At 39.1% G+C, this 26,032-nt stretch overlaps 1 protein-coding gene across 1 annotated transcript in view; it reads left to right on the forward strand.

The window, feature by feature from the left end:
• Positions 1-26,032, forward strand: part of pacs2 (phosphofurin acidic cluster sorting protein 2) — a 310,748-nt gene that overhangs the window by 280,673 nt on the left and 4,043 nt on the right. The window contains exons 19-23 of the mRNA XM_051919933.1: positions 832-864; positions 13,147-13,189; positions 17,590-17,632; positions 17,743-17,878; positions 24,687-24,919. Coding sequence (XP_051775893.1) covers positions 832-864; positions 13,147-13,189; positions 17,590-17,632; positions 17,743-17,878; positions 24,687-24,919 — 488 coding nt within the window. The remainder of the gene's footprint in view (positions 1-831; positions 865-13,146; positions 13,190-17,589; positions 17,633-17,742; positions 17,879-24,686; positions 24,920-26,032) is intronic.

Consider the following 26,032-nt stretch of genomic DNA (forward strand, 5'->3'; position numbering starts at 1 on the left):
CTCGGTAGTGACATTCATGTCTCTGGTGACTCTTCCTATGAAGTCAGTAGACAGGTTGGGAGAGCATGGGGGGGGGGGGTGGGGGGACCATGAGGTTGCTGGAAAGGGGTGTGTGGCACTCCTGATATTTATGCAAAAGGACGAAAGTCCAAGTCTTTAGAGTCCTGGTGATTCCTGTTTTGCTATATGGTTGTGAGACATTGACGCTATCCAGTGACCTGAGATGAAGACTGGACTCCTTTGGTACTGTGTCTCTCCGGAGAATCCTTGGGTACCACTGGTTTTACTTTGTGTTGCTGATGGAGTCTCGAATGAGGTACATTACCTGCATTGTGAGGGAGTGTCAGTTACGACACTACGGCCATGTGGCGTGATTCCCTGAGGGTGATCTGGCTCACAGGATCCTCATTGTTGAGGGCCCGAGCGGTTGGACCAGGTCAAGGGGATGCCTACGTACCACCTGGCTGTGGCAGATAAATGGTCGTTTCAGGCCGGTAGGCCTGGACTGCATGTCTACCCTGGGGGGTTGCCAACCAGGATCCCAGGGTGTTTCGTTGTGTGATGGGTGCGGCAACATGCTATACCAGTGCATGCTCCCCAACATGACCTGGCGCTATCTTTTGAAGTTCTGATCCTCTCAAAACCCTTTATGCACAGGGTCTATCACAAGGCTGCATGTTGTTCTCCGCAGCACAGCTCTTATTGTCTCAGAGATGTGCAAAGTACAGTTTGTAGATGTAACTGTTACCGTCTGTTATTAATTTGTGTGTGTTGTTTGTTGTTTGTCTTTACTTTTGTTTTTTTGTTTTTTTTTCTTTGCTCTCTCTAAAGGAAAAAGAGCTTTCATTTTGATTTTGCCGGAAGGTATTGATGTCTGCTTGAGCCTCCTCTTTTTTATCACTGATAAATTGATATTGATTTCTACCTCCTCCTTCTCATGCAAACTTGATCAGCCTGCATTCCAAAGAATCAATGCCATCCCAAAGTTGGCCTCACAAAGGTTTGACTAAAGGGCTGCTTCTTCTGTGATTTACTGTAGGTCCATTTCAGTCGAATTACACTTTCTGTAAGACTATTAACGCGGCTTCAAAGGATTCATATCATGTGTGTTCTTTCTTTAATATGACTTTGCCGTAGTTATGTCAAAGAAAGGGGAAGTGTGTCCCTCAAACAGTGCAGCATAATGAGCAATCTTCCAGTAGCGCCAAATATACAGTCACCATTACTGGACTACTTCTTCTAGTCAGTTTGTTTCACCAGCCATCTGTTCAGATAAGAACAATACTTTTTAGCATCTCCTCTACCAACTAGTTGATTGCCTCCGATCAGTTAACATTAAACAGCATGTCTTCCTCCTCGTCACATCAATTCAGTCCTTCCTCCGCCCCTCCCACAACTTCTGGTGGCTTCCAATTGTCTCCAGATTAGAGCACTGGAAAAGTTGTGACATGAACAGGCCATTCAACCTAACAAGCTCGTCCATCCTATTCATACAGAGTGGCAAAAAACGTACATGAAGTCAACACAGTGATCTATAGATTTTTCTTAACATATGGTCAGATCTTCATCTAAGTTACAATAATGAACAAGCACAATGTTTTTTTTTTTTTTCTAATAACACACACATTATTGTATTGTTCTTGTATGTGCTGAATACATCATTCAAATATCCACCAGTAAAAGTTGGAAAAAGTCTGTGAACCCCCTAGGCTGATAAGTTCAACAAAAGGAGTCCAACCAATGAAATGAGATTGGAGGTGTGGTTTAGAGATGCCTTGACCAATGAAAAACATTTTGAGTTTGTTATTCACAAGAAGCATCTGTTGATGTGACGCAAACCTTGCAAAAAAAGAGATCTGAGAAGATCTCCCGTCAAGAACTGTTGATTTACACAAAGCTAGAAAGGACTGCAAAGTCATTCCAAAGGGTTTAGATATTCCTCAGTGCACAGTTAGACAAAATCTGTATAAATGGAGATGGTTTAGTACTGTGGCTATTCTCCCAAGAAGTGGGTGCCAGCCAAGATGACTCGAAATGCTGAATAAATCAAAACAGAGCCCTAGAGTAACAGTTAAAGGCTTGAAGGAATCATTAGGACAGGTGGGCATCTAAATTCATGAGTCTACCACACACAAATATTGAATAGGCATGGCGTCCATGGCAGGACACCAAGGTGGAAGCCACTGATCTCCAAAAAAAAAAAGAAACACTACTGTACACCTGAAGTTTGCCAAAGACCATCTTGACACTCCACATTGCAATTGGGGATAATGTTTTGTGGATTGGTGGAACTAAAGTTGGATTGTTCAGGAAGAATATGCATCAGTACATACAGTATGGCATAAAAAGGACCTCACATACCAACCTGAAAACATCATCCTGGCGGTGAAGTACAGTGGAGAGAACAACATGATTTGGGCGACTTTGCTGCCTGTGGACCTGGACAGCTTGGAAACATCAAGGAGAAAATGAGTTCCCTAGTTAATCATGGTATCCTCTAGGATAATGTCAGGGTGTCTGTCTACCAGATGAAGCTCAGTAGAAGGACAATGACCATAAACATTAAGTCTACTACAGAATGGCTTCAAGAAAGGGATACCTGCCTTTTGGAGTAACTCAGTCAGAGCCCAGACCTTAACCCAATGGAGATGCCATGGAATGACATCAGGAGAGCTGTTCACACCAGGCATCCTAAGAATATGGCTGAGCGGCAGCAGTTCTGAAGCTTGGTCCAGAATTCCTGCTGAATGTTGTACAGGAATGATCCACAGCTACTTAAGGTTACTTGTTAATGATGATTGCTGCTAAAAAAAGGATCGGTCAGTTATTAAATCCAAGGGTTCACTTTTTCCACAGCACACTGAATGTTTGAGGGGTGTGTTCAATGAAGATATTAAATATTATAATTGTTAGTGCGTTATCAGCATAAGCATATTGTGTTTGAACATAATTGATTCTGAGATGAAGATCTGATTATATTTTATTACCAGAAAACCAGGTCATCCCAAATGATTAACATACTTTCTCTTGCTATAGAAGATTGTATGAAATATCATCAAGTCGAGAGATTGGTAAAACTGTTATAAGCTTTCTCTTAAACCCAGGGGATCTTTATTCAAGATGAAGAATTTGTGGTTAGCCCAGTTGTAAAAGGACTGAGGATGGATTTATCTATCCATCCATTATACAACCTGCTATATCCTAACTACAGGGTCACGGGGGCTCTGCTGGATCCAATCCCAGCCAACACAGGGTGCAAGGCAGGAAATAAACCCTGGGCAGGGCACCAGCGGATGGATTTATCTAATAGATAAATTGGCATTTTGAATGAAGATTCCTCGGTGCATCAACCATCAGATGCAGAGAAAGGGACCTCCCATAGACTACAGGATATTCCACTTTGCAAGGTGCAAAAGTTGTTTTTTTCTCGTTTTTACTTCTGTTTCAGTGCTTTTATGACATTCTTCATATTTTTCTCATCATTGGTTTGTTACCACCTTGGTGATGGAAAACAAAAGCTGCAGTACCTGAGTCCAGTCTTCTTCCAGTCCAACTTCATAGTGGAAATAGGCTGTCCTAAATGAAATCAAGCCACATCTGACTCATGGAATGTGAACGTCAATGGCTTTGCCTGAGACCTTAACTATTTTGTTTCCTTCAGTTTATGGAACAGAGGACACTATGGGCTAAACCTTCTTCTTCTTCTTGTTCTCCTCCTCTTCCTCCTCCTCCTCCCACCCCCCCTTAGGGGTTGCCACAGTGGATCATCTTTTTCCATCTCTTCCTGTCCTCATCATCTTGCTCTGTTACACCTATCACCTGTATGTGCTCTCTCTACCACATCCGTAAATCTTCTCTTAGGCCTTCCTCTTCTCCTCTTGCTTGGCAGCACTATCTTTAATATCATTTTCCCAATGTACCCAGCATCTCTCCTCAGCACATGTCCAAACCAACGCAATCTCGCCTCTCTGACTTTGTCACAAAACCGTCCAACTTGAGCTGACCCTCTAATGTACTCGTTCCTAATCTTATCCATCCTTGTCACACCCAATGCAAATCTTAGCATCTTAAACTCTGCCACCTCCAGCTCTGTCTCCTGCTTTCTGGTCAGTGTCACTGTCTCCAACCCATATAACAAAGCTGGTCTCACTACCGTCCTGTAGACCTTCCCTTTCACTCTTGCTGATACCCGTCTGTCACAACTCCTGACACTCCTCTCCACCCACTCCACCCTGTCTGCACTCTCATGTTCACCTCTCTTCCACAATCCCCATTACTCTGTACTGCTGAAGTATGTAAACTTATCCACCTTCGCCAACTCTACTCCCTGTATCCTCACCATTCCACTGACCTCCCTCTCATTCACACACATGTATTCTGTCTTGGTCCTACTGACCTTAATTCCTCTCCTCTCTATGGGCTAAACCAGAAAGGAAAAATGCAAGCAAACTTTGTTAAAAAGTCAAGGCAACCAAATACCAGACTGGACCAATTGGCATTTGAATCCTGCATTATGTGTATGTACATTACTTGGTGTCACAGTATTTGCTTTACCCAGATTCAACTTCTTCCTGCCGAATTGTCTCATACATCTCTACCCAGTGGACCATAACCAGTGCAGCAGGAAATTTCTCCAGAAGATGTCTAAACCACCTCAAATAAATGCAGGACTCCACTCTAAATCCTTCCTGAATTGTTAAATTTGTCACCCACTTAGGGAGATTAAATCATGCAGGAAAACTGAATTCTTTGCAGCTCGTAATGGTGATCTTCACTACCCATTCTTGACCACAAGTGAAGAGGGTGTTGTAGATTGAGTGGTGCATCAAGAGCCGTATCTGAGGTTTCCCACTTAAGCACCATTATCTGTTAGTACATAGTTTCTTAAACCATAGGTCATGGGTTGTTGCTTTTTAAGTCACGCAGGGTCATGACTGACTGTTGTATTCAATGGGAAAGGGTCATGTACAGTTTACAAGTGTCTTATGATGGGTCGCTGCGAGCAGTTTAAACAATCGACATTGCTCCACTTTGACTGTTGGTGGCAATTGTTCAAGGAGCTCCCAAAGGTTATAACTGTCATCAGCGATTCTCCAAGGTAAAACCCAGAGCTATGACTGTCTGTGGAGATTCTCCAAGGGGTTCTATGACTGTTAGCAGCAATCTTCCTAGGAGATGCACTATGACTGTTGGCGCCAATTCTACAAGGAGAAACCCAGGGCTGTGACTGTCTGCAGAGATACTCCAAAAGGTGCAATGACTGTCAACGTCGATCCTCGAAGGAGATGCGCTATGACTGTTGGTGGCAATCCTCCAAGGGGACATGTTAAAACTATTGGTGGTGATCTTTAAAAGGGACACATCATGACTCTCTGTGGTGATTCTCCAAGGGGATATCTTATGACTATTGCCGGCAATCCTCCAAGAGACGTGCTGTGACTGTAGCTGTTGATTCTCAGAGGGGGACACACTCCTCCCCTCCTTCACTGATCTGGGTCTCAACCACATACTAAGAAGGGCAAAAACTAGATCATAAGAAAAAAAAATATATATGTTTAAGAAACATTCTGTTAGTACATCCTGCTGCTGCAGTAATCTATGGGTAAATCTTATCATCAACATTATCCATACTTGTGAGCAAAACCCCAAATTACGGTACTTAAACTTGCTCACACAAGATACTCTTGTCATATTTCAGCATTTCTGATGAAATCACACCAAGCTCTAGGTAACCAAAAAGACAACATTATTTATAAACAGCAAAAATGTTGCCCTCAGGTCTTTAAACTGGATAATTTTCAAGCATCATCTGCACTTTGACATCCTGTCTATGAAAAAGAAGTTCTGTTCCAGTGGTGAAGTTCTGAGCCAGACTGAAATGGACCTGACTTAAGGCCAAGAAAGCCAAAACAGTGCTTACTCTTTAAACACAAAAAAAGGACTGCAGTAGCAGGCCAGAAATCACACACTCTTGATAATCCCTCACAAAATACACTGGAACACTCAAGTCATAAGCGCCAAAAATACAAGTGGACAGATTTGTTACATCTGCATGAGAGATCAGGTTGGTGCTGGACACTGTGGTTACGAGAACATATCCCAACCTGATGAGCCAAGTGTCAGTTTCAGCTAAATATGTTTTTGTATTACCGTATATACTCGCGGATAAATCAGGACTTGCTTTTACCTTATAATTTCTGGTATTTTATAATGTCGGTTGTATAAGTCGAATGCGGAAAACTCACACTATTGGTCCAAGAGATTATGATATGCTAATGCCCACCTGAGAGAGTAACCATGGAGCACACTGTATTTTATTTTCTATGTATTGTGCCTACGTGACCACACAGTAATACTCGAACTATTCCGAAGCAACGTTTGCACTGATTTGTGTTTTTTGTATCTCATACCCTCATACACCTTTATCGTAAGAGCATCCCTTATCTACGATGGAGAGTTCGATAAGAAGAAAATATGAAGCTGGTTTTAAATTAGACGTCATTGAAGTAGCAAAAGAAATTGGTAACTGTGCTGCTGCCACAAAATTTGATGCGTCTGAAAAACTGATGTGAGATTGGAGGAAGCAAGATGTAAAAAAAAAATTTAAGTGCCGCATTTTTTGAACGAGCGTATAAGTCGAGGTCTGATCGATTTTTCGAGTTTCAAGACCCAACTTATACGTGAGAATATATGGTATAAAGTGTTGCTTCATTTACAGTAAATGATTCCCTGAATTTGTTATCAATAATCAACAATCAGTGGTGTCTCTTTTATGTGCTAAATCTTGATTCTTGAAATTCTGTTGGTGTTGTTTGTAATCAGACCTTTGTTGTCAGATAAAGAGTCATTCTCTTTTTCTGCACTTTGTCCCAGGGCCCCAGCCATCACTTATGCAGACTTAGCATTTTGTTAACCTGTAGTAAGTGCTCTGTCTGTATAACTGTATGCACCCACACGCATGCATTTGGGTTTTGTTTTTAATGCTTGCACCCCTTTGCCCATCTCAGATCCTTTAAGGGTTGGCATGTTTGGCTCGAACTAGAAAAATTGGGGAATGATTCTGCAATCTGGCCCCGCTATACACCTCCAGCCTGCCGCTTTGTCTTGGGGACGTTTCTGCATTTTGTTGCTTGGCAGCCAAGCTGAGAGAGCCACATTTGCAATGTCCCAGCATGTCAGTCCGCAGGTGTTGGCATCCTACAAAGTGCTGGCTGTGCTTTATTTTACTCAGATTACTTGTTCCTTTGTTAACATCTGAGGTTATTTAACACATTCTGACTGCACTGGTAGCTTGTGGGCTGCTCTCAGATTCACACTCAAAGAATATTGTTTCACATTAAAAAAAAAAAGAAAAATGCCAGGGTTAGCCATGCTGCCATACTGTTTATCTCTTACCGGCTTAAAATAGGTTACTCTAGTTGTTTTTGATAGAAAACGGATTTCTACTCCTCTGTGTACTTACTAAAACTTTGAAATAGAGACCAGGAGATACCCTTACACTTATATACTCAATGCTCCTCTACAGTCTGTGCTTTTTATGCACCCAGGCTAAAGTAACATCTCCATCCTGCCACATGAACTGCCCATAACCTGCCAGACTAAACCTCCTTTATTACATTAAGCTGGCACTGGTGTGTAACATTGTAGTGATCATTGTTTTAATGAGCAGAGTCATGGTGGGTGAGGTGTTGCCTTTTCCTGTTCTTTTTAAGAATTACTAGACTCTGGCTGTCTTCTGCTTGTTTTTTGCTTAACCATTTAATCTTTTTTTTTTATATTCACTAATTTTTTTGTACTTTTTCTTTTGTACATGGTATCTGTTTGCGGGATGATTTTTTTTCAATTAAAACGCTTAAATTGAATTAACATTTTCAAAGATCAAAAATTACTTTTTTTAATACCAATTAGTATTCAGTTGGTGCTAAAATTTTGACTTTGGTGACAATACCAGCCTTAGGACCTCTGTATCCGTAACAAAATGCTTTTGGAAACCTTCAAAGTGCCCATCTTACTCCAGCTTCCCCGATGAGCCACACCATTGCTCACCTTCATTTTTTTGCAATTTGTTTCATTTCCTTCTTGAAGCCATGAAATTCCAATGAACAACAACAACAATTTATTTCTTGCATAGCCCAAAATCACAAAGGGGAATGCCTCACAGAGCTTTAAAAGGCCCTGTTTTTAAGAACGACTCTCTAAGTAGACAAGAAAAAATGAAAAAAAAAACCTTGTAGGAATAAAAATGGAAGAAATCTTGGGAAAGGCAATTCCAGGTAGGTTGGGTGTATAACTGATGTCAAAAAATGGGGGAAATGTAATACATAAAACAGAGGATTACTTTTGTGATTACAGTCAAAACCCTAATTGTCATCCATAATGTCACGATTGCACTGAAGCATATACTTTCATTTTGTCAAGTCTGTGACATTTTCCTTAATTGCAGTAGTGTTGGGGTGTGTGAGATTTCAGGATTGAGAGAGAAGCTGACAGTTACTTCCAGTACCAAAAAATCCCAAAATGCTTGTACCATACTGTTTTAAAATTTGGGGTTTTTTTTGGTGCTTTTCTAGTACCGGTGTAACACACAACCTTAGTAGCAATTGGTACAATTAAACACTCAAGCAAACAATATACCAAAGGAAGAAAAACAAAAAATCGTTCTACCACAAGAATAACAACATTTATTTATATAGAACATTTTCATACAAACATTGTAGCTAAAAGTGCTTTACAAGATGAAATAAAAATGAATTTAAGATAATACATTAACAAGATTATACAAAAATACAGTATACAGTATGTAGCAAAGAAAAAAGTAAGGTAATCACCCCAGCTTGATCAGACGGTCAAAACGTAATAATGCAAAGATGGAGACAAGTGGCATTTCTCTAAAAATGAGCTTTTAACAAACAAAGGCTGGAACTTGAATTCACTTGTCTGCAATTTGTTTGAATATGAAAGATTGACTGTCAAACAAACAGAGATAAAATACAAAGTTAGCAAAATGACAACAGCAGTTCAAAGTAGGAGCACATCCAATTTATTTCAGCACTGGAAACAGAAACAACACAAAGGAACTCGAATGAGAAAGCAGAGGACGAAAATCAGGCTAGTCTGCAACCGACAGCTTCAGCGTATTCTTCTCACTGCTTGAGCAGTTATATATCCCATTAGGTAGCGTGGTTGTGTTAGGAAGAGAGTCTTCCTTGTCTTCTCTATTATACTAAACTAGCATAGCGAACCACTCATTTATTTAAAACAGGCTTAATTGTGAGTTCGTCTGTTTCGATCACATCATGCATTTACAAACGTTTTTTCACTGGTTATGCTAGCACTTACATCCCTCTTTCTTTGTGGTTCTTGTTGCCTTTCTTCATCAGACATTCTTGCCCTTTTGTCCGTCTTTCTTTGTGCTTCTTGTTTCCTCTGTTCATCGGACTTTGACACCTTCTTTTGGACACTGGATGACATTATGCTGATGTTTTATCACTTTATGTTTAGAGAGATTTGTTTATAGATCAGAAACAACTCAGTGTTCTGATTAAACTAAACTAGAGAAAATCAGGATGGGGCAATTCTTTTTTCACTGCACTGTGAAAATGAGTGATTAAGTCTCTAGTATCGAGTATGCATTTTTTTTTTCATTTGGAACATTTTTTATTTTAACTTGGAACATATGCACAACAGCTGGGTTGATTTGCTAAGCAGATGGGAGAGGACCCTCCACAAAGTCTTCAGTGGCAGAATAGGAAATTAGAGCTCTGGTATGAAGGTTGCTTGGTGTCTTGCTTGAAATTAGCTTAGCCTTTATTTTACAATGATTGCTTTTGGGAGTGTACCATGTGAATGTCTTGAATCGCAACAGGATTGTAGTAAACAGAGGGCAAATCCATAAAGGACTCAGTAGTCAGTAGTAACCTGGCTAACTATTTCATCAGGTTTTCTAGTTAATGACGGTTACGTTTTTTGGGGAAGAAGAAGGTCACGTTTGAATTGTGCAATTGTCTAGTGAATATGATACAAAATTACTACTAACTTTATCACTCATTCATAGGCGAGGGGTCTCTCAGAACGAAGCTCCTACTCTTCTTGACACAGCAGATGTGAGATGTTGGAATCAAAGCCATTATCTCGACCACTGCACTAAAGGAAACTTTAATCCCCCAGCCTTAGATATGGCTTCCAAGCTAGTACTGCAGTCTTCCTGCATAACGGCACTTTCTAAATCAGATTGTGTCCACCATCAGTTACACACTTTGTGTTGCTATTCAGGAGTCCAATATTTTTAGGAAACTTGATCTAAGGAGTGCATGTAAATTGATGTCCAGGAGGGGGATGAATAGATGATAACATTTGAGAACAGTGAGTGTTTCTTTAGGGGTGTGCTCGGTAAATTTGGAATGTGCGAGGGATGAGTTATGTATGATCGCAAGGAGGTTGTTTACAAAATGAAATCAGTACAATTTTATAGGTCCTCAGGTGGTTTGTCAAGGGGTCTGGTGTTACGAGATATCTAATACCAATAACGGCAGACTGCATGATAACGTGCAGTGAATACACTTGACTTTTAGTTTTCATACTCTTTCTCTGTACGTTTACCATTTGCTTGCTCAGCGGTTGATGCGCTTGCTGCTTCTTTTCTCCACCCTAGCGGCCCGCTTCTTCTCTTCTTCCATCGGCATCTTTTCGCGTTAAAACTGATTAAGTCAGTTTTTCCGTTGCAGTTACGTAATACATTTTTCTTAAGTGTCAGTTTCAGTGAAAAATTAAGTGTTGAATCTGCCTCAAGAATGATTTAAGAAATGAAGAAGCAGAGAAAGTGACGGCGAAGGTGTTAGGGATGAGAACGGCACCCATACACATGCGCTGCACAGCCGCCCTGCTGCCGAAAGTCGATTCTACAATAAAATAAAATAAAAATAAAAAGAGTAATAAAAATCATCACCCTGAAAGCGGACAGTAAAGGTCATATAGTATATGTGTACCAAATTTCAGGCCAATAGGTCAAACAGTTTGGAGCTACAGGTGATTTAAAATCCTGTACAGACAAATGGACAGCCACGGTAGCGTAATCTATATAAGAAGATAAAGCTAAATCATGGATCCAACCAAAGTTCTGTCCTTAATAGATTGGTCTCCTTCCACTGCAGATGGACACGTTCAAAGATTCATTGGTTTCATTGCAGCAAATTCAAAGTTGCTTTGGAGTAGCCATTTTGGTAAAGTTTAATGTGGAGTCTGTTGCAGACCTTACAAAAATATTATGGATTTGATAAACTTTTTCATAGCCACATTATCCTAAAAATATGTAAATTACATTCAATGATAAAAAAATCCTTGCTGTCAAATGATGCAATTTACACGAAGACCAGCATACAGGATGGGTAATATGTGAAAGAGGAACGTTTTCAAATTTTCAGCAAAGGAATAATTTATTGACACTGAACAAGGCTTAGGGTTATGTTACTTTTCTCCATAAAACCTCTGTGGTTAGGGATAGAAGTGATTGTGGTAATAGCATGGATCCATACAAAGGCCAATTGGTGTCCTCCGGTCCATCCAGGAACACACTACACAAAAGCATCTCCAGGGAGGCTGTAGTCCCAGGAGGCTACTGTAAGCTGGCATCCCAGAATGTGTGCTTCTACTTTGTTGGAGATAATTAAAGACTGCTTGAGTTACATAGGTGACAGCGTGAGATGGTAGCTTTGGGTAGTTAGGCAGAGTCCTGTTGAGGAAGAGCACTAACCTTTCAAGGAAAGTTGTACCGTAGCTGTTTGGAACTCCTTATTACATCATTGAATCACTAAGAATCTCTCTTTTTAGCCTTTGAGACAACTTGCTAATACTGGTGATAGCACCATTCACCATGGCACCAACTCTTCTTAGTGGTGTACCATTTTAGAATATTGTATGAATAACTCAGTGGTCTGAAGTGATCTTCCACTCCATAAGAAAAGAAGGACTCAATGCTGAAGTTAATCTGACTGCAGTCTAGGCATCCAGATCCCACCAACAATCAAGGTATAGTTGCTGTTGATGAATAGTGTATATAATGGACATTATGTATCTCATTCTAACTGTTTTTGAATCATCAGCCCATTGTCCAAGGGAATTTATATCCATAACCACATCTCCGTAGATATTGTAATAATTTGATGTAGCCTTGTTACATTCTGTTACACAATTCACAAGTCATTTTTCATCCTGTGGTCCTCCTAGATTTTTCTCTATAGGTATAATGGCTTTACTGAAAACATTGTGGACCACATAGACTACCTGATCTTGCTAAGACCAATAATTTGGACCCTATCAAATGCACACATTTGTATGCAGAGCTGCTAAATGTGTCCTCTGAGTATTGTCACATGAGTCGGGGGCATTCTTCGGGCTTGTGCATCTATTGTAATACCACTCCGGGCCATCACAGGGCGCTATCATTCACATCTTCTCTTCCAAGATGCTCCAAGACTCAATGATGCGTGGGGACACACCCACTTCTGCAGAAACTCCTCCCCATGTAATAACTGCGATTACATCATACTGACGTTCTTGTTAATCGATTCACGTCTGGTAAGATGTTAACTTTTTGACTGCTTATATTTTCATTGCGCAAATTTTCTACAATATATGGGATTCACCATCCCCTGCCCCAACTCTTTATCTGTGTGTTGCCTTACCTTTTACAGAATTTTTGATGTGTTGTGAGAAGTGTACATTTTGATATACTGTGGAACCTTGACACAGTGTTTGCTCATCGATGACAACCCCATTGTGTGAACTTTTATTGACTACCTTTGTGCTAATAAACGTAAAGATGCAATCAGTTATTTGTGTCTTTGACTTTACTGATCTTTCACATTGCGTAACTGAACCATTGTTATTTTTTGTATTTGAAATATGTTTCCCTTCTTACCAAGAATCTGAGACAGCCAGAAAAACAAAACAAAAAAAAAAAAACACACACACAAATAATTGTACAGTCTATATTATTAGGTTCAAACTGTTACATGTTCCCAGAATGTGCAGTCAGAAATGTGATTATGTTTGCCTCAGAAGGGTGGAAAAGGTTAGGGGAACCTTTTTTTTTTTTTCTTTTTTTTTCAAAATCATTTTTATTTGTTAATCATGTTGTGATTATTACAGCCCTGATGAAGATTCCTGCCAGAAGTTTATCCCTTTTATTGGGGTAAGTCATTTTATTTTTAAACTGACATTGATTCAACTCAATGGAATTGAATGAATGGCTCAGTTTGACAGTTTCATGTCAGGTTATTTTCATAACATAGCTATGACAAGATTTTGTTTTTCATTAATGATACAGTAGGGAGTTTGGAAAACAAAACTGTGAAAGATTATCCATGATTTTTTTCTTCTCTATATTTGTTTGTATTTTGTGGATTGTTAAACTGAGATGGAGGGTGAAGATACTGTTAGAAATACATGAGAATAACTGCATTGTCCATGTAAAGAAACGAGAACATGATAATATTTAAAAAAAAAAAAAGGTGACCTAGAAAAAAGAGACTATACGGATTGTGGATGGGTGGAAGGACACTTGTGGATGTCAGGGAAATGTTGGGATGCCTGCCAGGTCACCCCTTTTTAATCCTAACACAAATATTAAACAAAAGGGATGCTCAATGGTGTTAATGGCAATTAAACAAAAACAAAAGCAGTTGTTGTTACTTTACATTCAGCAGGTCTTCCTCAGGAGCTCGGTTCTGCCGGCATTTTGGGTCTACAAAGAGACGCTTTCTCTGGGGCATCCACTCTTTTATAGGTCTCTTGCCAGAAGGGGCAAAGTCCATTGCCCTCCCTGGCTGTGTTCTTATCTCTGTGGGTAAAAAAGAGACAACAGTGTTAATGACTGTGCCTTCTTACACCCTAGGGTGGTATCACTTACCTTTGATAAAACTAGAAGATGCTCCTCTGACGTGCCTACATGAAGGAATTGATGGATTCCTTCAGTGAGAGATTAATGGCAAATGTTATACCCTAGTCCTCTACTTAAAGGATAACTTAAGTATTTTTCAGGTCAAAGTTATTTCTTCACAAACACGATATACTGTATATGCATCTGATATGCAAAATTGTGTTCTAAAGTTAAGTGTTTTGCTCTATATTTTAAAAATATATAGGCAGTCCTGGCGCTTTATAAAGGAACCAAAAGGAACTTGTGTTCAAAAGTTAAGTGTTTTCTGTGAATTCAGAAAACAAATATCTTCCCTGCTCTAATGCCTTAAGAGGCTTTGGGGCACAGAAGAAAAGCTTTACTTACTTACTTACTTACCAAATACATCCATTTTTCAAGCCAAGATACTGTAGTTGTCGTGTATGAATCCGCACCATTTGTTTTTCCAATGCATATTTGTGATGTGGAAATCATTAGTTTATTACATATTCCTGGTACCATTTTGCTTGTGGGAAAGACCTTTTCTGTTGGATGAGTTCTCACTTTAATATGGAAGTAAATGAAATTAAAGCCAAACCACATGGCACGAAAAGTTTACTGTGATTCGCTCTTTCAAGAGGAAACCACGGTGAAATGTTGTAGCAGTGGAAGACTAAGTGCTGAGCTATCGTACACAGCTGGTCTTCTTTTAAAATGTCCGTATCTCACAATATTGGTGTTTTTTTTTTTGTTTTTTGTTCAAAAATGTAATGTATATACTGCTTTGCAATGTATGTGTAATCACATGGCGCAGGTCAAACAAATCTCTTGGCTTGAAAAGTTGAGAGATTTGGTAGGTTTTTAAGTTTTTCCTCTATGCCACGTAGCCAACAATCTAAAGCACCAGTGTGGGCAAGATCTATTCTTTACATTTATAGAACACGCTTAACTTTAGAACAGAATTTCACATATATATGTGTGTGTGTGTGTGTGTTTGTGAAAAAATAACTTTGACTTGAAAAATACCAGACTTATCCTTTAACACAATGATTAGGCTTTTACGAAATTTGCACCAAGCAGCATCTTATGCTGGACTACTCTGAAGATAAGCTGGAAAACAAATGATAATAACACACAATATATTTCACTGAAGGGAATAACAAAAAGTGTCTAACCAAGGTGTCACGAAGCAGTTCTTGGAGTCAAAGCTTTAAATTTTATTGACAGTTGTTTCAATTTTTGAGTCCCAGTAATGAAAATTGCCAATCATGCCAACATCCTTGAATATCCTCCTGCTCATTCCATAACAAAAGATTGTTGAACTCTCTGCCTGTCACAAATGAAAACATCTGTTCCTCGCAAACGTCCAGCTTGTTCTGACAAACACATTAGATTACTAAGGAAATTCATGACTTCTTTATAATTAAAGTGATTAACTTAATTTACCTCAAAATGTTGAACTTCATTTTCAAGATCTAAAGAAGGCAGTCTGCTTAAGAGTAAAGTATATTCATTTCTTGTTTCTGTGGGGGTTATTTTTCTGGAAAACCCCATTGATACTGAAGCATTGATTCTATGGGAAAAATGAGGGGGTGCTAGCGTTGGAGGAAAGATCAGTGGTGGGTGACGGTGTCAGGTGGATATACTAGCCCTCCGCTCTCACTCATCTAGTCTCAGGGTGATCTTTCCACAGGTTCACCTACAGAAATCTTGCTACAACTTTTAAGTCCTCTATAGTCATGTACCCTGTATGATCATCTTCTAGGCCATAAGCAACCACAGCAGGGCCATTCTGGAGGACCTCACTAAACCATTCAAAGTATAGTAGCGACGAGAGTTGCGTACAAGGGGCCGGGATGTAATCAGTGAGGGCATAACAGAAATCTTGCAACTACTTTTACATCCTCTATAGTCAAGTTTGATCATCTTCTCCACCAGAGGCAACGTGTGACCACAGCAGGGCCATTATGAGGACCTCACTAAATGATCCGAACATTTAGTCCCGACGGGCAGGGATTTAATCAGTGCAAGCTTCTGACCTGTGTGTACAGGAAATTCCTCGTTTGTGGAAAACAATGGCAAGCAACAATCCCCATCATGAATGGGGTTCATTCGGTTTCAGGTAGACACTTGTTGATTCATTCAATGCAGCCCCTAAGAGCATCACAAGCCTGTTATTGCTTAATCTCTTCACATCTATAAAAAGAGAAATGCAACATGGCTTATTGTCACATGCATTTGTTATTTTCTGTATGTCCATGTGTAACATCTGTCAGATTAGCTTCCAAGGTTCTAAGGATTTATGGCAGTAGTTGTAAGACAAATAAATCTGATCATACAACACACTGCCAATATCTAAGGAAAAACATAAGGTCTATTTCAATGCTTTAATAATAATCAATCTAGATGTAATGGTAAGATAGAACAGATATGAGCTCCACTAGAGAGGTGGATCCAAAACACGGTGAGCTATGCCTGTAGAGGGTGAAGCCATAGGAAACACTGGTGGACAACCACAACGGGTCCTCGCCTGTAAGGATCACAGAATATTTGACAACACTTACTGTTGACTGGATTTAGGAATTTTCAGAAAAGCTGTGGAAGGCAACTCCAAAAACAGAGCTCCTAGCTTCAAGCAGGAAATGCAGACATGCTCGTTTCATAGCGGACAGCTGTATCCCTTACTATAGTTTTCCTTATTTGAGATATTATTGCTTAACAACTAAGCTGTAAAATCTCTTCTGACTGATTATCTTGCATCTTCTTTTTAATATGTTGTTTATTCATTTATCTGAAAAGGGATCAGTGTTTGATGGAAATACTTTATTCTTATGTATGGCAGTGCTGATGATGTACACTGATATTGTGATTTTTGAAAAGCTTTAACTGTGTGATATCCATGATGGTGGTATAATATGGGCTGTTAGTAACATCTGGACAATGTTCCTCTGACTAAAGAGAATTGTTACATTTAAAAGAATACACCATCCAAAAATAGTATTGTTTTATATGTAACTTACCCCATATGGTTTGTAGCAATGGCTGAGAAAAATCTGAATCACATGTGTTTATGCAGACTGAGAGTAAAAAGTTTATGGTATAACACAACCCAATGGTGACAGGTGCAGTATAACGGCAAACGATGTGAAAACGTCCATAAAAACAATAAGGCCTAATGTTACTCGTGTCACATGTTATGTGTGTCCGTTATTCAGTCGTATGCTCAAAATCTGCCTCTCCTCCCTATTCTTTGGTCAAGAGTCCAGCCTTCAATTCAAAAGCATGTTATTATGGGAATGTCTTTCCTGTTTATGTTGTACGCAGATGTTCCTTGAAGTAACTATTAATATTAGTTGAGCAAAAAAAATGTGTGTGTCTTGCACATTTAGAGAATGCGACTGGATAGCAGTCTATGGATTATGTGCCAAGAGCAATATGACATTTTATTTTATTTTTTCTCTCCATTGACATTTTTCACATCATTTGCTGTTGTACAGTGCTGGTCACCATTGGGTTCTATTATAACATAAACTTTTTTCTTTCATGAAAACGTGAGGTTGAAAATGTTTCTCAGCCATTGCTACATAGGGTGAGAAACAAATCACGTTTGGACGGAGTGTTCCTTTAAAGTTGTTCTTTCATACACAATTCTTGGTACGACTTGACCCGACCTTGTCTTCCATTTAAATCTGTAGGTTGTGAAAGTTGGAATTGTAGAGCAGTCTTCTGCGACGTCAGGTAAGATCTTGCTTTTCTCACTTCAAGACTTTCTCATTTTGATTCTCTCGTAGCTCTGATGTATCAGTTTGATTGGATTCAAGTAACTTAATGTTGGCTACTTCTTCCAGGTGATTCAGATGATGCGGCTCCAGTGGGATCTGCCCTCCTATCGTCTACACCTCCGCAGGTGTCCCCAATAGTTAAAGAAGCTTCCCCCACACCTCCATCTTCTCCTTCCATAACATCAGGCTTCTACTCATACAGGTACAGTCAGATGTCCTTGAAGCCAGCAGATAGTTTATGTCAGACAGGCTTCATTTACGTAGAAGCAGGGTGGCTGTTGCCACTAACATTCTTGTACAGCTGCAAGATTCTTTATTAAATGGGAATCATAGTTTTTTAGTTTAGAATTAAGTTCCTGATTCTAATTTAAAATTGTTAGAAAAGTATAAAAAAATAAATAAAATCAAACATAAATTAAGTATAATTAAGAATAAAATATAAATATATTACTCCTGTAGAGAGCCTTGTATAAAGGTCTTATGAAGAATGCAAAAATAGTGTGTGTATTTCTGTGTTAAAGGAGTCATTGGTTTGCAACATAGTCAGGTAATTGGGCCAGATGCAGGCTGAAGTAATTTATTAACTACAGAGAACAAATCTCTTGGGTTATCATGGCCACTTTCTATTATTCTGCCAAAATGTGTGTTCTTGGCTGCAGTCAGTGCATCCCTGTAAGCCCTTTGATGGTCAGAGAAAGCCTGGATGTGAACAGTGAGGCCAGTCTTACGTGACATTCTCTCAAGGCATCGGCCAGTTGCTTTCATAGATTTTACCGAATACCGATAAGTAAGTACAGATACATGATATGAATAAATATAGATATCTGAAATAGTTTTCTGTATAGAATAGATATATGTAAACAGATGATAATATACATGGAGTACAGTAAGAAGTTATTGATATACAGTATAGAAAGGTTAGCTATTGAGTGGTAAGAATTGAGAATTCAGAATGGTGATGGTGTTATCAGTGTTACTGTCCCTGAGCCTGCTGGTGCGGGACTGAAGGCTCCTGTAGTGCCTCCCTGATGGAAGGAGGATAGATAGACCATGGTTGGGGTGTGAGCCATCCTTGATGATGCTGAAAGCCCTTCGCTGACACTGTGTAAGCTGCAGGTCAGCAGTAGTCGGCAGCGGGATGCCAGTGATGTGCTTGGCACTTTCACCACCCGTTGCAGGGCCTTCTTGTCATCTACGGAGCACTTGCCACACCACACCATAATGCAGTTAGTCAATATGCTCTCGACAGTGCAGTGGTAAAAGTTCAACAGAACCTAAAGAGACAGACAGATTTTCTTTAGCCTGTGTAGAAAATAAAGTCACTGTTGTGCTTTATTAACCAGAGTGGAAGCACGGGTAAAACACATGTCGAAAGAAATCTCTCAGTTCAAAAGTTTGTTTTAAAAGGTTTAGTGAAAATTCAAAGCAAATACATTGTGCACAGTGCTTAGGAGGCAGACATCTTTCTTGTTTTACCTTTCACTTGATTGCAATTATTTTGCCTTTTTGCCACATGGCCACTGCACCATGCTGCAGCTTGTCAAGTTCACATGACCAGGCATATCCCAGCGGTTTGTTGGTATAGTGTCATATGAATCAGATTCATACTCCGTGTCAACATCTGATTCAATTCATATTGTCGTCACTAGCACCTAATTGGAGCAATGGTTCCATTTCACTTTGTTCTAAATCTGGCTTTATGGCTTCTCGTTTGCCATTGAGTTTTTGGTTGATGGCTCCATCCCACTCCTGAATATTGATGAGTTATCATAAGGTGGCAGAACACATACAAATATTCATGATTATTTTTTTTTTTTTTTGCAGCATGATGTTATTTCTTCCTCTAAATTTTAGCAATATACTGTCCCAAGAGTTATTTGGGCTTAACACTGTAAAACAAATTATTACACGTCATCTTTGAATCTAACTCAGGCTAAGCCATAAGTAGTTAGAATTCTGAGCCTGAGTCACACTTGGAGTTAAAACCAATGAGGTTAATTAATAAAGAATTTAATAAGTAAAGAATATCTTCATTAGGGAATTAAATAATGACAGTAAATGCACGTTGAAAGTGCCAGCAGGATTATCTGACATACCATCCAGGATGAATATGGTACCCTTACCTGGACAAGAGGACAAGCCAAAGGAGCAGTGGGGGAAGGCTCCTATTTTTTGAATATCATCATCCCCCATCTATTAGATTGTAGCATCCCAGGACCTTAGTAACTATGTGGGCACCTGTAGGAGTGATGGGAGTTGTAGTGCCATAAGTCAGCCCTGCTGGGCCCCATGGGTGCTGCCAGGGGGTTCTGCAGGGATTCATGATCCCTACTTTTCAGGAGTTCCTCTTGACCCAGAAATGCTTCCAATCAGGTTATGCTCTGGCAGTAGTGGATGTACTCCCGGGTATGACATAAAAGAAAGCCATCCAGCCTGCTCCAGCAGATTCAGAGTCGGGAGGAAGTAAAGTGACATTTGCTATAGATAGGTGGATAGGAAGAGAAGGAAGGAAGAGTCATTTGGTTATAATTTTGTTTGTGCAACTTTTCAAGATAGCTTTGTAAGGTACTGGAATAATTTGGAATAATTTGTTTTGCCCTTTGTTTTGAACCCATGATTGTATTTGTGTTTGTTGTATCTAGGGTTTGGGGCTCGGTAGCATCCCCTATCTGTCATAATGTCTAACATCGTACCTTCCTTATATGGTAACACTCGTTCACCCCACCTACATCCGACTCTGCCCCATCTAATGTCCTACTGTGAGGTGTACTTGGCTTCAGCTTTGGCGGGCCCAAGTGCCAGTGCTTCACTGCTTTGCCGTCTGGACCAGCCATCAAAAGAGTGACAAGAAAAAATATTAAAGCTGAAGTAACTGCTCTCAGGGTAAAATTGAAACAGTAAACTAATTTGTTGTTGAGGTTGAATGTTCCCCTGTATTAAAATAAACAAGTTGGTAAATTTGCCAGATTTTGAAAGTTTAAAAATGTGTATGGTGCACTGTAATCAAGTTATCTCAATGAAAATTGAACTGTCCTGACAAATTTTAATTGAGAATAAGTGTGAAATTCGGTCCACTAGTCTAGTTGTTGCATGTGGAGAAGCAGACATGACAATTGTAGTTGGTGCTTTTGGCATTACATGCAAATGCACCTAAAAAGGGAAGCAAAAATCAACAATATTACTCTGTTATAAAAGGAAATCCTGGGACGAGACTTTCTCGGAGATAATTTCAACTCCCGCGAGAGATCATTTCAGGTCCCCAAGACAAGACTTTTTGACAAGAGATTTTGACAAGTCCCGCCCTCCTCTCAAACATTTACAACCATACCCACGTTCCAGTCACTTCTCATTCATGCGAATGCTATTGTCAGACACTGTTCCTGCACTCTCAACTCCAAGCGGGGTCGGAAATAAAAGACAAAGAGCAGAAGACAAAGTAGAAAGTTGTAAAGAGGTTAAAAAATGTTGGCGGAATACACATGCAGAGCAGGTTAGAGATTATGAAAGTACTAAAATTTGAAAGTCTCAAAAAACTGATAGTAAAGATCGAATTAGCGCTAACAAATAGAAATTATTAGTCAGTGAAATAACGGAACTGCAAAAAGAGATTGAATATATGGACATAGGTGACATGACAGAAGTATGTAGATATTGTTTGGCTTTAAACTTTAAGTCAGAGACTTGTAGGTTGTCTAATTCATGTTGCCATCAGTGAAAAGTAGTGTTTCTTCCTAATGAAGAGGTGTATCCTCGAAAATTAAAAGATTTGTTGTTTGGTGAAAGTGAAATCCATGTACGTGAGCGGCAGAGACGCAAACTGGCTGGCGCGCCCATGGTCCACTCACTTCTCATTTGTGTAAATGCTATTGTCAGAGACAGATCCTGCCCCCTCAACTCCAAGCGGGGTCGTAAATAAAAGACAAAGAGTAGATGACAAAGTAGAACGTCATAAAGAGGTTCAAAAACATTGGCGCGATACACATGCAGAGCAGGCTAGACATTTTGAAAGTACTAAAATTTGAAAGTTTCAAAAAACTGATAATTAGTGCTAACAAATAGAAATTATTAATAATTAATAATTTTTTAATAATTTTTTGCATTTATATAGCGCTTTTCTCACTACTCAAAGCGCTCAGCAATTGCAGGTTAAGGGCCTTGCTCAAGGACCCAACAGAGCAGAGTCCCTTTTTGGCATTTACGGGATTCGAACCGGCAACCTTCCGATTGCCAGTGCAGATCCCTAGCCTCAGAGCCACCACTCCGCCTGATATTACTCTGTGAAATAACAGAACAGCGAAAAGAGATCAATATATGGACATAGGTGATATGACAGAAGTATGTAGATATTGTTCAGCTTTAAACTTCAAGTCAGAGACTTGTATATCGTCTAATTCGTGTTGGCCTCAGTGAAAAATAGTGTTTCTTCCTAATGAAGATGCGTATCCGCGAGAATTAAAAGATTTGTTGTTTGGTGAAAGTGAAATCCACATATGTGAGTGCCATAGACGCAAAGTGGCTGGCGCATAGCACAGGCTGGGGGGTTGGCGAGCGAAGCCCCCTCGTTTATAAAAAGAGAGAAATATTAAACAAAGAAAAAGCACACCTGTGCTAGGGATGAGACTCTGAGTTTTTCCCTAAGGTATTATGTTTTGCCCAGTGTCTAGTTTACTGAGGCTGGTGGGCCACACATCCTCCTACCTGGACATTCTGTTGTAGGTCTGAGGCATTTTGGGAGGCATTTTTCTATTAATGGGAGGAATAACTTAATGGAAACAGCAGTCACACAGTCAGATACAAAGAAGAGGAAAAGAATGGGACAGGCCTAATAACAGCTTGTCGTGGTGATTGCCAAAATTATACTCAAAAACCAGCCAATTATACAGTATGAATAGCTATTATATTCAAATTGGACAACATGGTGTGTGCAATCAGACAATTATTAAAGTAGAGGTGGCAGAAATGGTAAGTAATTTGTTTAGGGGCATGGCAGGAGAGTTGTCAGGGACTTAACAAAGGTCTGATACACAAGAGATCATTTTATCTTTTAACTAAAACAAGAACCAGAATGAAAATTGAAAACCAAACAAAAGTCAGACATAGAATTATTCTTAACTATATATTTTTTATTTGCTCATGTCGGGTCTTTTCTTAAGTCATCCTAAAGCATTTCCACACTCTTAGTCCGTTTGCTTTATTCCAAATCAGTGGAGGTTTCATTACTTGATTCAATTATTAGTTCATACAGTTGCTCTTCACACTGCAAACCTCCAAGTGAACTAAACATATCAGTAAACACCCTGTGGGCGTGCTATGGACTTTTCTCATTGAGCAGAAACAGTTTTTTCTCAAGGGTCTAAAACAATTGTGTTTGCACCCTGCTGCATTTTCCATAATTATTTGGTTTATTTACCTAACACAACTTTGTGAGCAAAAAAGACTATTATCGAACACCTGGAAGACTACTTGAAAATTATGCACTACTACGTATGGTAGGAAAAAAAAAAAATATATATATATATATATATATATATATATATATATATATATATATATATATACTGTATATATATACTTTTTAAAAATCACACTTATATTAAGTTAAAAAGTGTACTAAAAAGTAAAAAATAAGTCTCTCATACATCACTCATAAAATAAAAGCGTGGGGGCTTTTGCTAAGATTTTAAAAAGTGTTTTTTGAATGTTGATTGATGAAAAGCCCCCACGCTTTTATTTTATGAGTGATGTATGAGAGACTAATTTTTTTACTTTTTACTACACTTTTTAACTTAATATAAGTATGGTTCTTAAAAAGTATTTTTTCTATATATTTTATTTTCAACTTTTTAGTCTTGGGTTTGTTTTAGTATCATTTTGTAATCAATATTTTAATACTTCTTTTAATATTTCTATCTGTTACTAGCGCCATCTATTGGTGAAATCTTGAACTATTCTTCACATGAAAATTTCATTTCTTAATTAATATAGATTAATTGATCAATTAGTGAAACTGATTATTGATTCTTGTATTGTCATCGGAAGTGAGTAAGTGTGCAAAATTTCAAGTCATTTGGACAATAGGAAGTGGGTTAAATATAGATTACAAGATTTGTACCAGACAACAAACAGGTGAAGTTAAAATAAGCGTGGTAATAATAATAATAAGCAAATGTTAAACACAATGCCGAGGGCATACACTCAGTGCGTTTACATGCACACACATGAACAGGTTAAGGCGAGTAACCCAGTTAAGGCAGAAACACGATTTCTTTAAAATCTATGTTTACATGCGTAATCACACTTCTGGAGTTTCCTTTGTCTCAACATTCTGACATCATTGAATTGCACAAAAAACAGTTAATCGTCATCATCAGCCACTGTGAATCCAAGCACAAGCATGAAGCCTGTGATCATTTTCTTGTATTTTATAAATACATTTAGTCCTTCATTGGTCCCATGATGTCATTGTTGATGTAGTCTGTGCATCACATGACTAGCAACTGTGCAGCATCATAGCAACAAAACAGCCACACCATTAGACCCAATCATTCAAATTAGAGGCATCCAAAGAAAGACAAAGCACAAAATGATGATGTAACTAAAATAATTATAAATGATTTTTATAATGAAAATAAAAAATATATTACATTTCAAAGTCAAAAGCCTTTGAAGACCAGTACCTAACAAAATCTTGACAGTAGTTTACTCACCAAATACAAGGCATGCACTGAGCTTTCAGTTTTGAATTACAGGCTAAGTTTGATGGGATCTGGAAGGTTGCTGTTTCAAATCATGTTACTGCCAGAAGGGATCCCACTCTGTTGGGCCCTTGAGCAAGGCCCTTAACCTGAACATTGCTCCATGGGCGTCGTAAAATGGTTCACCTCACGCTCTGACATCCAACAGTCATGTGAAAAGATCATTTCCCTTTGGGGATTAATAAAGTATAACAAATTATATATATATACACACAACCACGGACTAACATGTCACTTGATGTTCTCACCCCACAGTACTCCAGCAAGTGGACAAGGAGAGCTGATGGGCTTGCAGGTGGACTATTGGGTTTCCCCCTTGGCCACAGAGAAGAAAAGAGACATGGAGAAGAAAGACTCTTCTACAAAAAACACACTCAAGTGCACCTTCCGTTCGCTGCAGGTCAGCCGTCTGCCTCTTTCTGCGGGGGACAACGCTCCCCTTCCTACCATGTCCATGACTGTGGTCACCAAGGAGAAAAACAAGAAAGGTAAGACAGCAATTTTTATTATTATAGCTTGCAAAAGTCTTTCTCTCTCTGTCCTTTGCTGGGCTGTGGAAAACAAGTTTTGTCTGCTTCAAAGGAGGCATGGATGGATGGATGGATGGATGGATGGATGGATGGATGGATGGATGGATGGATGGATGATATTTTATTTGTCCCCATGGGAAAATAAAAACTTTACAGAAGTTGAAGAAAATATTAATATTATAATAACCAACAGCCCCTAAACACACCTACGAGCTGGTCTGGATAATAAAAGAGAGTTGTTGTTGTTAACAACAGGCTTATAGGTGACAGTAAGATGAGGTCAGGCCTGCTTGAATTGTACCACAGGTTTATATTCAAAGGCATTAACATTTGATTAGAGCAAGTCAAGATTTTAGTGTCCACATTTGACCTTATTTGAAACCTTATTTGAAATCACCAGTAGTCTGGAGTCAGAATGATTCATCATTAAAGTATTAGTAACAGAGTGAATCATTGCTGTCACTGAGTCAGGATGATAGGACGTATTTTCCTGGGTAGTAACATAGATGAATTCAGTCAGCATTTCAATGTCTGGATCACACACTTAGGTTTAATTGCACTGTGCTCCCTCTCTCAACATTGCTTATTCATTTAAATCTCCAGTTCCCCTTTTCCTTTTTTCACTTTGTCTGAAGAAACCCATCCAGCGTTAAAATAGTGTCTAAAATAAGTAGTTTAAGCCAGTTCTTAGTAGTACCCAAAATGTCACAGTTGCTGAACTCAAGTAACTCTCCGTGAGATATGATAATCCATTATAATATGGAGGAAGGCGAGTTCTGAGTCCTTTTTCAACCTTTTACGTTCGCTTTGGATCCTTCATCCATTCCATTCTTGGATGAGCTTGTAACTTTTATCCTTGCTTCAACTCCTCATCCTTTCCATGTTCGGATGAACTGCTCCCACACTAAGAAATAACAAGTGCTTCTTAGGTGGCAGTGATCACAGTGCTACCAGATAGATAGATGGATGGATGTACTTTATTTGTCCCTAAGGGGAAATTAGAACTTTACAGAAGCTTGAGAAAGAGAAATATATATGTACAGGAATATTTAACATATTGTACTTTGTATG

This window comes from Erpetoichthys calabaricus, chromosome 16 (genome assembly GCF_900747795.2).
Source record: "Erpetoichthys calabaricus chromosome 16, fErpCal1.3, whole genome shotgun sequence".
NCBI lineage: Eukaryota > Metazoa > Chordata > Cladistia > Polypteriformes > Polypteridae > Erpetoichthys > Erpetoichthys calabaricus.